The sequence below is a fragment of the Nylanderia fulva genome, unplaced genomic scaffold (genome assembly GCF_048542155.1).
Source record: "Nylanderia fulva isolate GAGA-0341 unplaced genomic scaffold, ASM4854215v1 Scaffold296, whole genome shotgun sequence".
Classification (NCBI taxonomy): Eukaryota; Metazoa; Arthropoda; class Insecta; order Hymenoptera; family Formicidae; genus Nylanderia; species Nylanderia fulva.
The window spans coordinates 34,838-49,324 of record NW_028190364.1 but is presented as its reverse complement, the minus strand read 5'-3'; the positions used below and the strand labels follow the sequence as shown (position 1 = coordinate 49,324).

At 41.1% G+C, this 14,487-nt stretch overlaps 3 protein-coding genes across 3 annotated transcripts; 2 read left to right on the top strand and 1 right to left on the bottom strand.

Moving 5' to 3' along the window:
• Positions 1-4,154: 4,154 nt before the first annotated feature.
• Positions 4,155-4,802, top strand: LOC146722621 (uncharacterized). Its single transcript, XM_085484144.1, has one exon. The coding sequence runs from the start codon at positions 4,155-4,157 to the stop codon at positions 4,800-4,802; it is 648 nt and encodes a 215-aa protein (XP_085340270.1).
• Positions 4,803-5,009: 207 nt separating this feature from the next.
• On the top strand, positions 5,010-7,235 carry LOC146722620 (uncharacterized). The gene has a single exon (XM_085484143.1). It carries the CDS (start codon positions 5,010-5,012, stop codon positions 7,233-7,235), a length of 2,226 nt encoding a protein of 741 aa, XP_085340269.1.
• Positions 7,236-7,885: 650 nt separating this feature from the next.
• On the bottom strand, positions 7,886-8,740 carry LOC146722619 (uncharacterized). Its single transcript, XM_085484142.1, has one exon. It carries the CDS (start codon positions 8,738-8,740, stop codon positions 7,886-7,888), a length of 855 nt encoding a protein of 284 aa, XP_085340268.1.
• Positions 8,741-14,487: the final 5,747 nt, after the last annotated feature.

The following is a 14,487-nucleotide window of genomic DNA, read 5'->3' as shown; positions in this document are numbered from 1 at the left end:
ATTTTCGGTCCGCGGGAATCAGCAAGTCGATAGGTGATCGATGGTGGGGCAGGCGCGCCGGCGCGGCGAGGTTCAACGTGATGATCGCGTGTAAAGTGAATCGATCAGCTGAGCCGCGGAAAACACGTGGTGATCACGTGTTGCGAATCGATCAGCTGAAACGGGCGAAAGTATGTGGCAGATGTGAACGGCGAGTGACCGATGCAGTGAGCGGGTGAAAACGAGACAAGTGGTTATAGTGAGGTGGTGAGTGAAATGAGTGAAGCGTGACAGTTGATATGGTGCATGACGTGATGATCGTGTAGTGAGTGATGCTATGCGTCAACGTGCGGTGTAGGGAACGTCGTTCACGCCCGGAAGAAACACGAGCTTGACGAGTGGGCGCACGAGCTCGGACGTGGCCGTTCGGATCGTCACTACGCGTGTAACTCCATCGTCCCCGGGATGCAAACGCGATATGCGAGCGAGGGGCCAGTCGGTTCGGGGGGGGGTGATCTCGGAGCGAACGAGGCAGAGATCGCCGACGGTGGGGTGCAGGTGCATCCCTTGATCCACTTGGTGCGTGGGGCGAGTCCGTGCTGTATTCGGATGACCATCGCTGCCAGAAGTGATCCCTCATCCGCTGCAGATGAGCGCCAACGTGACAAGGTGGACACCGTCTGCTCTGTCAATGACGGTTCTGACAAGGCGAGGAGCGGGTGTCCCGATGAGGAAGTGACCGGTGGTCAGCGCCGAAACGTCCTCTGGATCATCTGATAGGGGCCTGCAACGACGTGAGTTAAGACAGGCTTCAATTTGTGCAAGGAGTGTGCTCAACTCCTCGAACGTGAGGGTGGTCCGCGCCGATCACCCGACGGAGGTGGAAACTTGGTCGACTTTAACGGCGCCTCCCATAAACCACCAAAATGCGGGGCCGCTGGCGGGTTGAAGTGCCAGCGGATTCCTTGAGCGTGGCGGCAAGGATGACACTTTGACCTTCGGCTGTCGCTGCGTTGAAGAGAGACCTCGCAGCGTCCGATCTGCTCCGATGAAAGTCGTGCCACAGTCCGCTGTAGATCTCAGCAACACTCAGGGAAATATAACTGTCTTGTGTTCGCGAACGCGCTGCGTGAACAAAAGGGAAGCGCGCTGCACAAAGGCTGAGTCACTTTTTTGTAAAACAAAGACTTTAATATATCACACAACGTATTGACAAAATACTATAACAACTTATTACAAAACCTTAATTATCTTTACAGTGAATCGGAATCAAAAATCAAAAGGTGCGGAATAGCGGCGGTCGTCAACGAATTTTGGCGGTTTAATCTGATAGCGGTTTGCGATATGTTTTCACGACGGAAAAGCGATAATGCTGGCAGCGGGGTGAGAGCTCCCTCATTTTATTAATTCCGGAGCGGGAGCCCACCTTCGTGTGACGCGCCAATAATTTTGCGTCTTTTAAAGTTGCGCGAGGTGACCTGAGCGTATTACGCGTAATTGGCCGCTGTCAAATTTGACAGAACAACGGCTGTTAGAAAGCATGCGCGAGCTGGGCAATCACGATTATTATTGGCGAAACGAGGCGCCCGTGAGAAGCCGCGCATGCTCAAGAAAATATAATTATTTCGGCGGGAACGGTTGCGACACCGTTAATTTGTTTATATTTCGAGCGTGTTTTTATACGACAGGATAATTTGTGTCGCGATATGTTTTCCAGAAAAAAAACATATAAAAAACGAGATTCCTGTTGACTTGCGATCGGAAGCGAATATTCTAGAATATTCCATTTAAGAAAATATAATATTTTATTACACAAGTAGTTTTTCTATTATGCGTTTCAAACTGTCTGAAACGTTGTTTCAGTATTCCAAATCCATGCTCAACTGAAATTCTGCATTGACTGTGTATACGATTAAAATTTCTTTGGGCCTGTGTCAAATGTCCATTATCCCGATATGGAGTAATTAATTGGAGAAGGCATGGATATGCAGCATCTCCAAGAAGTATGCTTCCATCTAAAATAAAAGCATGTATATTTAAAATTAACAGCTAAGGCTAAGGCTGCTTTTTGATATTCATTCTGCTAGTTGAAAATCTATATTTTATATTATGTACTACAGATTTATAATACTGGCAGTAAATATCAAAACGTAGCCTATGAAAACATTTACAGTGAAGTATATATTTTAATCATAAATCTTACAGATATGGCAATGCATAGTCAACCACATCTACATACATAGAAATATTGAAAAATGTTTCTTTTTTTAATCTCCTCCGGACTTTCGAATACAGAAACTGTTGACGCATGTCATAAATTTGTATAATCAATAGACTCTTATATTAATCGCTCGTATATCAACGGAAAGGTTTGATCGTTCGAACCGACACACGACAACATTATCGACCTTGTTCACCATCCCATGTGATAAGAGTCACGCTGTCACGTGTACATTTTATTTACTCCTATTCTTTCGTCGCTCCGATTCGCCGAAACAAACATCCGATCCCGAGAAAGAGAGGATTCCGTGACGAAAACTCGGAACGCTCCCGAAAACCGAGAATCAGATCTCTGCGAACCGTGCTATCGATCAGCTGCAAATACAAGTAAACATATGTTCGTTGCTGTAATCACTTTCCTCTCGGAGCGAGCCTTCACGAGGCTGTACAAGCCACCAGTCGATCAACAATAATTTGAATTAGAGCGACGCCGTCGCGCCTACTGATATCGACAACATTTTTTGGTCCTTCGAGCCGGATCGCTAACGAGAGAAGACGACAAGTCGTGAAGTACATCATCCAATTACATTTTGGCTGACTTTGATCACGACCTACGTTGTTTAACGCAGCAGCCGCCATTCCAATAATGGCTACCACCGCAAAGCTTTTGGAGCAACAGCTCGACTTTGTTAGATCGGTTGCAAATGCCGTATCTAATTTCAAAAAACTCGGCCACGCCAAGATGACGTCCACCGTGGCTGCAAACCGGATGGAACGCGTCAAGGAACAGTTCCGGGAGATTCGCGTCAACAACGCCAAGCTGTTAGTCCTCGCCGAGGCCGCTACGAAGACCACGCATCGATACTTCACCGAGGAGCTGTATCAACAAGCCGAGGTCCAGATGGATGCTGCCCTTGACTACCTGGCCGAATTTGCCATACCTCCCATTGCCGCCCCCGCACATCAACATCATGGACGCTTCGAACGCAAGTACCGATTATCATCATGGTCCGCGCCCGGTCTCGCGTTTACCGCGAATCGAATTACCGAAATTTGACGGCTCTTTCGAGCGATGGGAAACGTTCCGCGATAGATTTAAAGCAATGGTAATTGACGATCCGATTTTAACAAATGTAGAACGCCTGCATTACTTATGTTCAATCGTTACCGGAACGGCCAGCACTTCGCTGAGTCACTTAGCAGTCACCGATGCGAATTTCGAAGTCGCGTGGCAAATCTTATCGTCGCGCTTTAAAAATCAACGTCGAATCGTCAACTCCCATCTTTAAATTTTATTCTCGTTACCGTCGGCAACGCATGAAACCGCGAAAGAGTTGCAGACTCTGCGTGACACCACCAATACCACCGTACAAGCGCTGAAAAATCTAAAACGTCCCGTCGATACGTGGGACGATGTTCTCGTGTTCCTCGTTTCGCAAAAACTCGACAAAGCTTCGAGAAAAGCGTGGGAATTAAAAATGAGCGAATCGCAAAATTTACCGTCCTATTCTCAACTCGACAAATTTTTAGAGTCTCGCATTCGCGCGTTCGAAGTTATCGCCCCGACGAAAAACATCGAGTCAGCCGAGACTACCTCGTCAAAAATTAAATCGGCCAAATCCGTAGCATCACATACAACGGCCGTGAAGTTCGAATGCCCGGTCTGTAAGGGCCATCATCGTTTATTTCAATGTACACAATTTGCCGCTTATACGCCGGAGCGCCGTTTCGAATTTATTAAATCGAACCGCCGTTGTTATAATTGTTTTGCGGCAAACCATGCGTTAAAGGATTGCACCAACAAGCATCGTTGTCGAGAATGTAAGCAAAAGCATCACACTCTCCTTCACCTTGGAAACCACGCAAAGTTACCGTATGCTGAATCGTCACATTCAAAAGAAGAGACGAAAAAAGACCAAGACAAAAACGTTGTCGCTCTTACCCTAACACGTTCAATGCCAGCTATTCCCGCCGTTCTGCTCGCTACAGCGCGCGTCCGCGTACATTCCGCGCACGGTCGCTTCATTCCCGCTCGCGCGCTTATCGATCCAGGATCGGCTGTGACACTCATTACGGAGAATCTTGCGCAATTACTCCGTCTTCCTCGAGTAAAGCAAAATTTAAGCGTTACTGGCGTTGGTCAAACAAAAACTTCCGCACGCTACGCAGCAAATATCAAAATTAGTCCCGTAAAAAGTAACAATCCCGCGTATTCGACGACGGCTTTAATATTGTGTTCGCTCGCGGAATACGTGCCACCTCCCGTTGCGTCTCACACTAAGTGGACGCACCTCGACGCCCTCGAATTAGCCGATCCTGATTTCCTGAGTCCTACGCCATTCGATATAATAATTGGAGCCGATATGTATGGAAATATTTATCGCGACGGTTCACACAAGGGAACACCACACGAACCGTTCGCGCAGAATACCGCGTTCGGCTGGATTCTCTCGGGTCCTACCGTCGAAACCTGCCCCCGCAATTCCGTACCCGCATATCATACTAACATTTCACCTAATCTTGAGCATACCTTAAAACAGTTCTGGGAACTCGAAGATATCCCAGCCCGCGTTCATCCGAGTCCGGAAGACACCCAATGTTAGGAGCATTTTGTGACGACTCACTACCGCACCATAGAAGGACGCTACGTCGTGCGTCTTCCCTTTAGAAATGGCCCGCCTCGCGACCTTGGAGACTCTCGATTCGCCGCGTTGAAGAGTCTCGAACGGCTCGAACGTCGTTTTCGAACCGACCCATCGTTAGCAACGGAATACACCGCATTCCTTACCGAGTACGCAAACCTAGGTCATATGACTAAGATAAATCCTACCGAATTTCCCGCCCAAGCTCCCGCGTACTACATTCCACACCGTGCCGTGATCCGTGAACATAGCAATACAACCCGACTTCGTGTTGTGTTTAACGCGTCGTGCAACACCGCCACCGGCAAATCATTAAATAGCGCTCTTCATGTAGGAGCAAAATTGCAAACCGATCTAGTAGCGGTTGTCCTCCAATGGCGACAACCTCGATTTGCACTATCAGCGGACATCGCCAAAATGTATAGGCAGATTTTAGTACACCCTCTCGATACGAAGTATCAATGCCTCTTATGGCGATCGTCTCCGACGGCTCAGGTCGACGAATACCGACTTCTTACCGTCACTTACGGCACCGCCGCTGCCCCATTCTTGGCCTTGCGAGTCTTACGGCAATTAGCCGAGGACGAAGGCTCACAGTTTCCGCTCGCGGTACCGGTTCTATTACAGCAAACGTACGTCGACGACTGTACTTTCGGCGCCGACGACCTTGAAACTGCCAAACAAACACGAGATCAGTTAATTTCGTTGCTATCTCAAGGCTGTTTTCGTTTGCGTAAGTGGGCGAGCAATTGCCCTACGCTCCTTGAAGATCTCGATCCTTCCGACCATGGACTCGCAACCAACAAAGATTTGCACGATCACGATTCCATTAAAATTCTCGGAGTTACCTGGAAACCGGAACACGATATCTTCACCTTTCAAGTTTCGAATTTAATAACAGTCGCGAAAACTAAGCGCGGAATATTATCAGTCATCGCGCAACTCTTCGACCCACTCGGGTGGGTAGCTCCCGTTATCGTAACCGCGAAAATTTTCCTGCAGCATCTCTGGTTGACGAAGTCTGATTGGGATGACGAGCTTCCCGCCGAGATGTTGCGCGAATGGGAAACATTTCAATTGACGTTGCCTCTCCTTGAGCAGTTAACTATTCCGCGCTGGACGCAGTATCATCCGAACAACAGAATTGAATTACACGGATTCGCAGACGCCTCCACGCGAGCGTATGCGGCAGCGCTTTACCTCCGTGTCATTTCGGGCGACGGTTGCATTACCAATACTCTGATCCTCGCTAAGTCTAAAGTCGCGCCGCTCAAAACCATTAGCGTCCCGCGTTTGGAGCTTTGCGCTGCGCTCCTACTAGCACAACTCATAGATTTCGCTCGTTCTGCTCTTCACCTTCCCGATATCGATTATTGGTGTTGGAGCGTTTCCATGGTCGTCCTCGCTTGGATACGTCAAAGTCCCTCGCGGTGGAAGACGTTTGTCGCGAATAGAATCTCAAAAATGCAACAGCTTCTTCCCAATGGAAAATGGAATCACGTGCCCACGCACGACAACCCCGCAGATTGCGCATCTCGCGGTACCGACCCTGCCTCTCTTATTAATCACCAACTTTGGTGGCACGGCCCACCATGGTTATCACATTCTTTCAATCAATGGCCAGTCATATCCGACATCCCGGCAACGCATAGTGAATTACGCGATTCAAAAACTTGCGCGACATGCTCGGTAAACCATTGGGAGCTTGAATCCCGATTTTCCTCGTGGCCGAAATTACTGCGCGTCACCGCGTATATCCTTCGTTTCGTTCGCAACGCTCGTACCCAGACGAAAACACAATGCGATTCCTCTCACTCGCACCCGCATGCTCTCCGGTCCGATGAGCTGGTCGCCGCTCATAATTTTTGGAATCGACGGATTCAACTCAATCTATTTGCTGACGACATAGCTCGCCTAAAACAACTACGTTGCGTCTCAAAAACTAGTCCATTTGCTTCGCTTTCTCCTTACATAGACAGAGACAGCTTGTTACGCGTTCGAGGCCGATTAAAGCACGCAAGCCTGTCAGGTGACGCTAAACATCCGCTAATTTTAAAATCACATCCATTGGTCCACCTCCTTATTAAACAGATTCATGTTGCGGCCCTACACGCCGGTCCGCAACTCACACTCACGCTCCTGCGACAACAGTATTGGCTAATTCGCGCTCGCGCCACTGTGCGTACCGTCCTCTACCAATGTATTGTGTGCACACGGGAGAATGCACGCGTGCCCGAACAGCTTATGGGCGACCTGCCGGATTTCCGCGTGAACCCGACTTCACGCGCCTTTAATCATACCGGCGTCGATTACGCGGGTCCGTTACTAGTGCGTACGACTAAAGGTCGTGGTCATAAAGCCCAGAAGATTTGCCAATATTTTGTGGAAGTATGAACTTATTACATTCATAATTAATTACTGTATTTTAATCAAATATTTTTATATTTCTTATTCAATTCGGTTAAAATCGTAGATATTTTGTAGATATGAACTGGTAATTATCTATAGTTTCTGTTATCGATATCAGTAGGCGCGACGGCGTCGCTCTAATTCAAATTATTGTTGATCGACTGGTGGCTTGTACAGCCTCGTAAAGGCTCGCTCCGAGAGGAAAGTGATTACAGCAACGAACATATGTTTACTTGTATTTGCAGCTGATCGATAGCACGGTTCGCAGAGATCTGATTCTCGGTTTTCGGGAGCGTTCCGAGTTTTCGTCACGGAATCCCCTCTTTCTCGGGATCGGATGTTTGTTTCGGCGAATCGGAGCGACGAAAGAATAGGAATAAATAAAATGTACACGTGACAGCGTGACTCTTATCACATGGGATGGTGAACAAGGTCGATAATGTTGTCGTGTGTCGGTTCGAACGATCGAACCTTTCCGTTGATATACAAGCGATTAATATAAGAGTCTATTGATTATACAAATTTATGATATGCGTCAACATACCGTCCGCCTCGAATGTGATTGACATTCGATATGAATACAATATTTGCGGTCAATGAAATTTAACGTAAATTTACAATATTCAATCGGACAGTTACAATCCAATGCCGCCCACCATGGCGGAATGATGTTCGCTATCATTGTTGATGTCGACCGGAAGAAAACAAAGTTTTGTAATGGGGCGCTTGAACTCGGATTCAGCCGTTTTAACAGTAACGACTCGAACGAGCCGATCGCTGCCTGGATGGCATTTAACTATACGCCCAAGCTTCCATCGACTTGGAGGGGCAAGTGGATCGCGAAGTAAGACTAATCTACCGGGTGTGGCTAGAGTTTGTACAGAACGCCATTTAGGGCGTTGTTGTAAGGTATTCAAATACGTATCTTTCCATGCCTTCCAGACGCGTTCGCTTAATTGCTGCACTAGTTGCCAGCGAGATAAACGATTTTCGGCGAGTTCGAGTAAGCTCGGCTCCGGGATCGAGCTTAAGGATGCGCCGATCAAAAAATGACCCGGAGTCAGAGCGGTATAATCGTCTAAAGCGTCGGACACGGAAGCGATGGGACGAGAATTTAAGAAAAGTTCGATACGGCATAGTAATGTGGTTATCTCTTCGAACGTTAAGGTGTGCGTTCCAATAGCGCGTTTAATGTGATGTTTCACAGAGCGTACGGCAGCCTCCCATAGGCCTCCGAATTGCGGCGCAGCGGGAGGTATGAAATGCCATGCAGTATTTTCTTGAGCTATGTAATTTTGAAATGCTGGATCACGCGTGGCTGCATGGAAGGAGGCCGTAAGCTCTTGATCGCCACCTTGAAACGTGGTACCGTGATCGGAGTACATTGCATGCGGAATGCCACGACGTGCGGTAAAACGATGATACGCGGCAAGGAACGACAAGGTAGTATAATCCGATACTGCGTCTAGGTGCAGTGCTTTCGTGGTCATGCATACAAAAATTGCGAGGTAAGCTTTTTGGGCTTTATGACCACGACCTTTAGTCGTACGTTAAGGTGTGCACTAGTAACGGACCCGCGTAATTGACGCCGGTATGATTAAAGGTGCGTGAAGTCGGGTTCACGCGGAAATCCGGCAGGTCGCCCATAAGCTGTTCGGGCACGCGTGCATTCTCCCGTGTGCACACAATACATTGGTAGAGGACGGTACGCACAGTGGCGCGAGCGCGAATTAGCCAATACTGTTGTCGCAGGAGCGTGAGTGTGAGTTGCGGACCGGCGTGTAGGGCCGCAACATGAATCTGTTTGATAAGGAGGTGGACCAATGGATGTGATTTTAAAATTAGCGGATGTTTAGCGTCATCTGACAGGCTTGCGTGCTTTAATCGGCCTCGAACGCGTAACAAGCTGTCTCTGTCTATGTAAGGAGAAAGCGAAGCTAATGGACTAGTTTTTAAGACGCAACGTAGTTGTTTTAGGCGAGCTATGTCGTCAGCAAATAGATTGAGTTGAATCCGTCGAATCCAAAAATTATGAGCGGCGACCAGCTCATCGGACCGGAGAGCATGCGGGTGCGAGTGAGAGGCATCGCATTGTGTTTTCGTCTGGGTACGAGCGTTGCGAACGTTATATCACGCATTTTTTGACGCTTTGTTTCAGGATCCTTTTGGTACTGATCACGCACCATCTGAAGTTTTGTTTCAGGATCCTTATGGTACTGATCACGCACCATCTGACGTTTTGTTTCAGAATCCTTATGGTACTGATCACGCATCATCTGACGTTTTGTTTCAGGATCCTTATGGTACTGATCACGCACCATCTGACGTTTTGTTTCAGGATCCTTATGGTACTGATCACGCACCATCTGACGTTTTGTTTCAGGATCCTTATGGTACTGATCATGCATTATCTGACGTTTTGTTTCAGGATCCTTATGGTACTGATCACGCATTATCTGACGTTTTGTTTCAGGATCCTTATGGTACTGATCACGCATTATCTGACGTTTTGTTGCAGGATTCATAAAATATTTTTCTTTGTGAGAAAAAGCATCTTTTTCGATTCGTTTCGAACGCTGTTCCTCAGTTTCCTTACTACGTGCAAGTCTTTTTCTCAGTGCATCCCTCTCTCGTCTTTTCAATGTCTCCAACGGCAGTAGCGTTAATGGAGCAATTGAATCATAGAGGTACGGAAAATGAGTTATTGTTTGTTTTTCAAACATTGCGGACAAATGAGGTCTTAGCAACGATTGATTATACGTCACGATGCAAGGATTTACGCCAAACAGAATAGATGTAACAATCGCAATTGCCATAGGACCACAATTATAACCGTCACCTTGCGACTGAACTTTAGGAAAAACTATTAGATTGTTTTGACAATCATGAAAGGGAAATAATCTGTCCACAAAAATTCGAATTTCTCCATTCAAATTATGTATATTTGCATTACGACTACCTTCATGAGAATCATATATAATAATAGATTTTGCATCGTAATGGCAAGCAACCCAATGTCCACCACCAAAATCACTGTGCAGTATTTGCAAATGCTTCTTCTTTGAAATATTCAGTGGAACAATCTGATCGGGAAATATTGTCAACCATACAGGTCGAGGTGCATAATCAGAATTGCTCTCGAGTAGCGCATGGAAACTGTCTATCATCGTTTCCGTCAACCATTCTTTGAAAGCCAAAATATTCTTTTCCTTATTGCCATAATGGAACTTGTGACACTGATGATCCATTTTCAGTTGTTTGGGACAGTTTTAGTTATAGATATACGGCGTTTGGGGCAGCCTTCTAGTGATGCAAGTATCAAATAAGATTTTTCTAATTAGACGCCTAGAGCAGGCGAAAGGTCTGAGATATTGCAGACTAAAATGCTACAAAAGCGAATACTGTTAATTTGGATGTGTAATAGACCCAAAACAAAAATACTTTTTCTAATTGTATAGGCGCCACGGGCAAGCCAAAAATCTGCGCTATTACAGACGAAAACGCTATAATAGCGAATAATTTTAGTTTGGATACGTAATAGGCCGAACAAAATTAATTTTTGTAATTGGATGCAGGCGTCTAGGGCAAGCCAAAATTCAGCGCTATTAGCAGCCGATGTTCTAATTCAGCGCTTATGGCAGCTTTTATACAGCGCCTGAGCAGCCGATTAATTTTTTTTTATTTTTCCGGATCTGTAAAATAAAAAAGTTATATAAATACATTATAAATTATTTTAATAAACATATGCAAAGATTCAAAATTATTACACTAATTAAACAATACTTCAGAAACTGCAGTTAAAAAGAAATGAAATTACATCTGTTCATTTTTCTTTTGTATAGTACTTGTAATTCACGTAATCACATTGACACGTCAAAATAGTATTTATTTATTATTATTGTAAATAAATCATCATTGCAGTAGACCTAAAATTTCTTAAAATTAAAAATCATAATCGAAAATTTGAAGTAAATCTAATTTTTTTTATAAATAGAAATATTCTATTTTTTTTTAATTTATCGATTCTTCACTATATATTTGATTCAATAATCTTACCTCAAGATTTTTATGCACAAAATGATGAATACCAATCGAAGTTAAATGCCTATCTTTGTTTTCCCTTTAAACTAAACAACTTTTGTCTGAAATTTTCCTATATACTTTCGAGATATTTAATAAGTACAAAATTTACTTATGAAATAGGTATTTCTGTACAAACAAGATTTATAAATACAGGATTTACTTACAGATTAAACAAGAATTTTTAAGAGGCATTGATGATTTATTGATAATAAAACTTCCTACGACATTTAAATAAACTTGTTAAATATGCAAGACGAAAAAATGTTTCAAACAAACACCATAGGATTTGAAGAAAGACAGATGATGCTGATATTCATTTGACCTTGCAGAGATCTTGAAAATTCCTGTTAACGTTAACCCACTAAACATGAAATATACATGCAATGTTTCAAATTGTTTCATTTAGATTTCAAATGATACATTTTACGTATTTGTTTTTGATATAATTCATAAATGTTACAATTGAAATATTTCATCATAGTATATATTAAAAATATTTCAAATGAAATATCTCAATTGATATATATTTAAAACATTCCAAAGTTATCGTTTTAGGTATATTTACAAAATAATAGTAAAATAAATATTTATGTACACGATTAGATAATCGCTTACATAATTTGGAAAATGGCAATCACGTATTACATTCAAATTGTGTTTATTTATTATAAATAAATTATTAGAGAGAAATATTGAAAAATATTGAATAACATAATTAGAATACGTTGTATATAAATATTTATATAAATGGTCTTGTTTTAAAATTGTATTATTATTTAAATGCTTAGAATGTATATATTTTGTTATTATATATTTATTTATATATTTATATTTTTTTTATATTGAAAAGATTCATTTTTCTTTTTCCTTTTTTTAAATTAATAAATTTTATTAAATATTTGTTTGCCAATTAAACAAAAATGTAATCGTACACCAGCAATTACTTTTCAAAATATTATTTTTCTTGTGTGTGAATAGTTTCATATAATATCTGGATTGCAAATATATATTGTTAATAATAATAGTTTTGTTGCATATCTATTATGCATATAATTTGGAAATAATATAATTTAATAATTAAAAATTGCAAACAGAATAATATATTCACATATTTATATTTATTATATTATATCTGCACATATTCATATTGATGAGATAATTGTTTATTATATAAAATCATGTGCGTGATAATTAAATATTTTCTATGCAATCAAATTAATAAGGAATATAATGATTTAACATGATTATATTCTAAATCTGTTGGTGAAAACGTTACGTGCAACAAATATATACAATTTAAGTTATTAAAATTTTATTATTTTTGTAAAATATCATTGACTTTGTAGAATACTTGAAAATATTACAATTCTATTTCTTAATAATAAATTAATTAAATTTAATAAAGGAAATAAAACATTTTATCGTGTTCTGATATTGGACTTATTAACCATAGCGTGTAATTAAATATTATAGGTCTACGCTTATTGTGATAAAGCTCTTTGATTGTTAATGCAAAATTAATACCTAATCAAAACATCACATACCAATGCTCAAGCTCGTATGACAATAAAAACAATGATAAATTATTAAATTAAGGCCATGTGTAACGAGCAATACGATATTATTTTATTATTGAGAAGAAAATTCTTAATTTGAAATAATAATTATACAAACGTTTCGAGCTCTACTTGCTCCTCTTCAGTGCGCAAAAAAATAGTGATAATAAATAACGATAATAAATAAATACATAAAATTCTAATAAAAAATCCGCAATACATAGTCAATATAAGTTATATAGTTGAGTCATAGTTAAAACGCAAAATATATTTACAATGAATTGAGACCATTAAAATAGTTCAACAAAGTAAGAACCCAATTAGAAGCAGAATGATTCGTCCGGTTATTCATAAAATATATTAGAATTATTAATAAAAACTTGGAGTGACACTTATACATTACTCCAAATGAACCACTTATCGTTATTTGACGAAAGTCCCTCGATCTGGCAATGATTATGTTCATCCTCTCCAAATTATTTGATATTTGTTAACTGAATTTAAAGAATTTATTCAATTGTAAAATAGGATTCCACTAATGTGTATGTGAAAAAAAGATTAAAAATTATAAATTAAACTAACTACTAAAATATTGAACCTTTATGCTTACAAATTGTTCCGAATAACTTGAGATGACGATGCTTCTAATTGTTGTTGGCCTTATTGTTAGTACTTGACTGTTGTCTAGTCTTTTAAAAAGTCGAATAAATAGGTGTCAGATCTCACAAAATAAACATTTACATAAGTCTAAAAATTCGATATTTCTTCTAGAATGTCGAAATACGCGTTGTTAAGCAATTCGGTGTCTGTGTTATTATTTATACCATAGCCTTTGTTCCTTGATGTGTATCATTTCCGAGATAAGTCTTTTATAATAATTAGATTCAATATCAAGTATTTTAACGTTATCCCAATCAAAAGCATGTTTTTTATCCATAATATGTTCAGAGACCACAGAATGCTTGGAGGAATCAAATTTAATATTATGCATATGCTCTTTTAGTCTAGTGCGTAATTTTCTTTTGGTTTGCCCAACATACGAAGCTTCACAATCCTTACAATTAATTTTGTAGACAACATTATTATTATTGTTATGCACGTTTTTGTCCTTGTGGACTTTAATTAATTTGTTAAGATTATTTAGACAACGGTATCCTACTCTGAAATCTGATTTTTTTATTGTCGATGCTATTGTCTCAGAAATGTTATTAATGTATGGAATGACGAAAAATTTTTTCTTGCTATTATCTTCTGCAATTTCTTTTTTTCTATTGTTGTTAAACTGACCATTGTTTAAAACTCTTCATGGTTACCCTATTCATTTAATCTTTAAAGAAATAAATAAGAGAATAAGAGTTTTAAACAATGGTCAGTTTAACAACAATAGAAAAAAAGAAATTGCAGAAGATAATAGCAAGAAAAAATTTTTCGTCATTCCATACATTAATAACATTTCTGAGACAATAGCATCGACAATAAAAAAATCAGATTTCAGAGTAGGATACCGTTGTCTAAATAATCTTAACAAATTAATTAAAGTCCACAAGGACAAAAACGTGCATAACAATAATAATAATGTTGTCTACAAAATTAATTGT

Excerpts from the sequence above, each read along its gene's own strand:
- LOC146722621 (XM_085484144.1), top strand. The coding sequence starts at position 4,155 with ATGCCAGCTATTCCCGCCGTTCTGCTCGCTACAGCGCGCGTCCGCGTA.
- LOC146722620 (XM_085484143.1), top strand. The coding sequence starts at position 5,010 with ATGACTAAGATAAATCCTACCGAATTTCCCGCCCAAGCTCCCGCGTAC.
- LOC146722619 (XM_085484142.1), bottom strand. The coding sequence starts at position 8,740 with ATGACCACGAAAGCACTGCACCTAGACGCAGTATCGGATTATACTACC.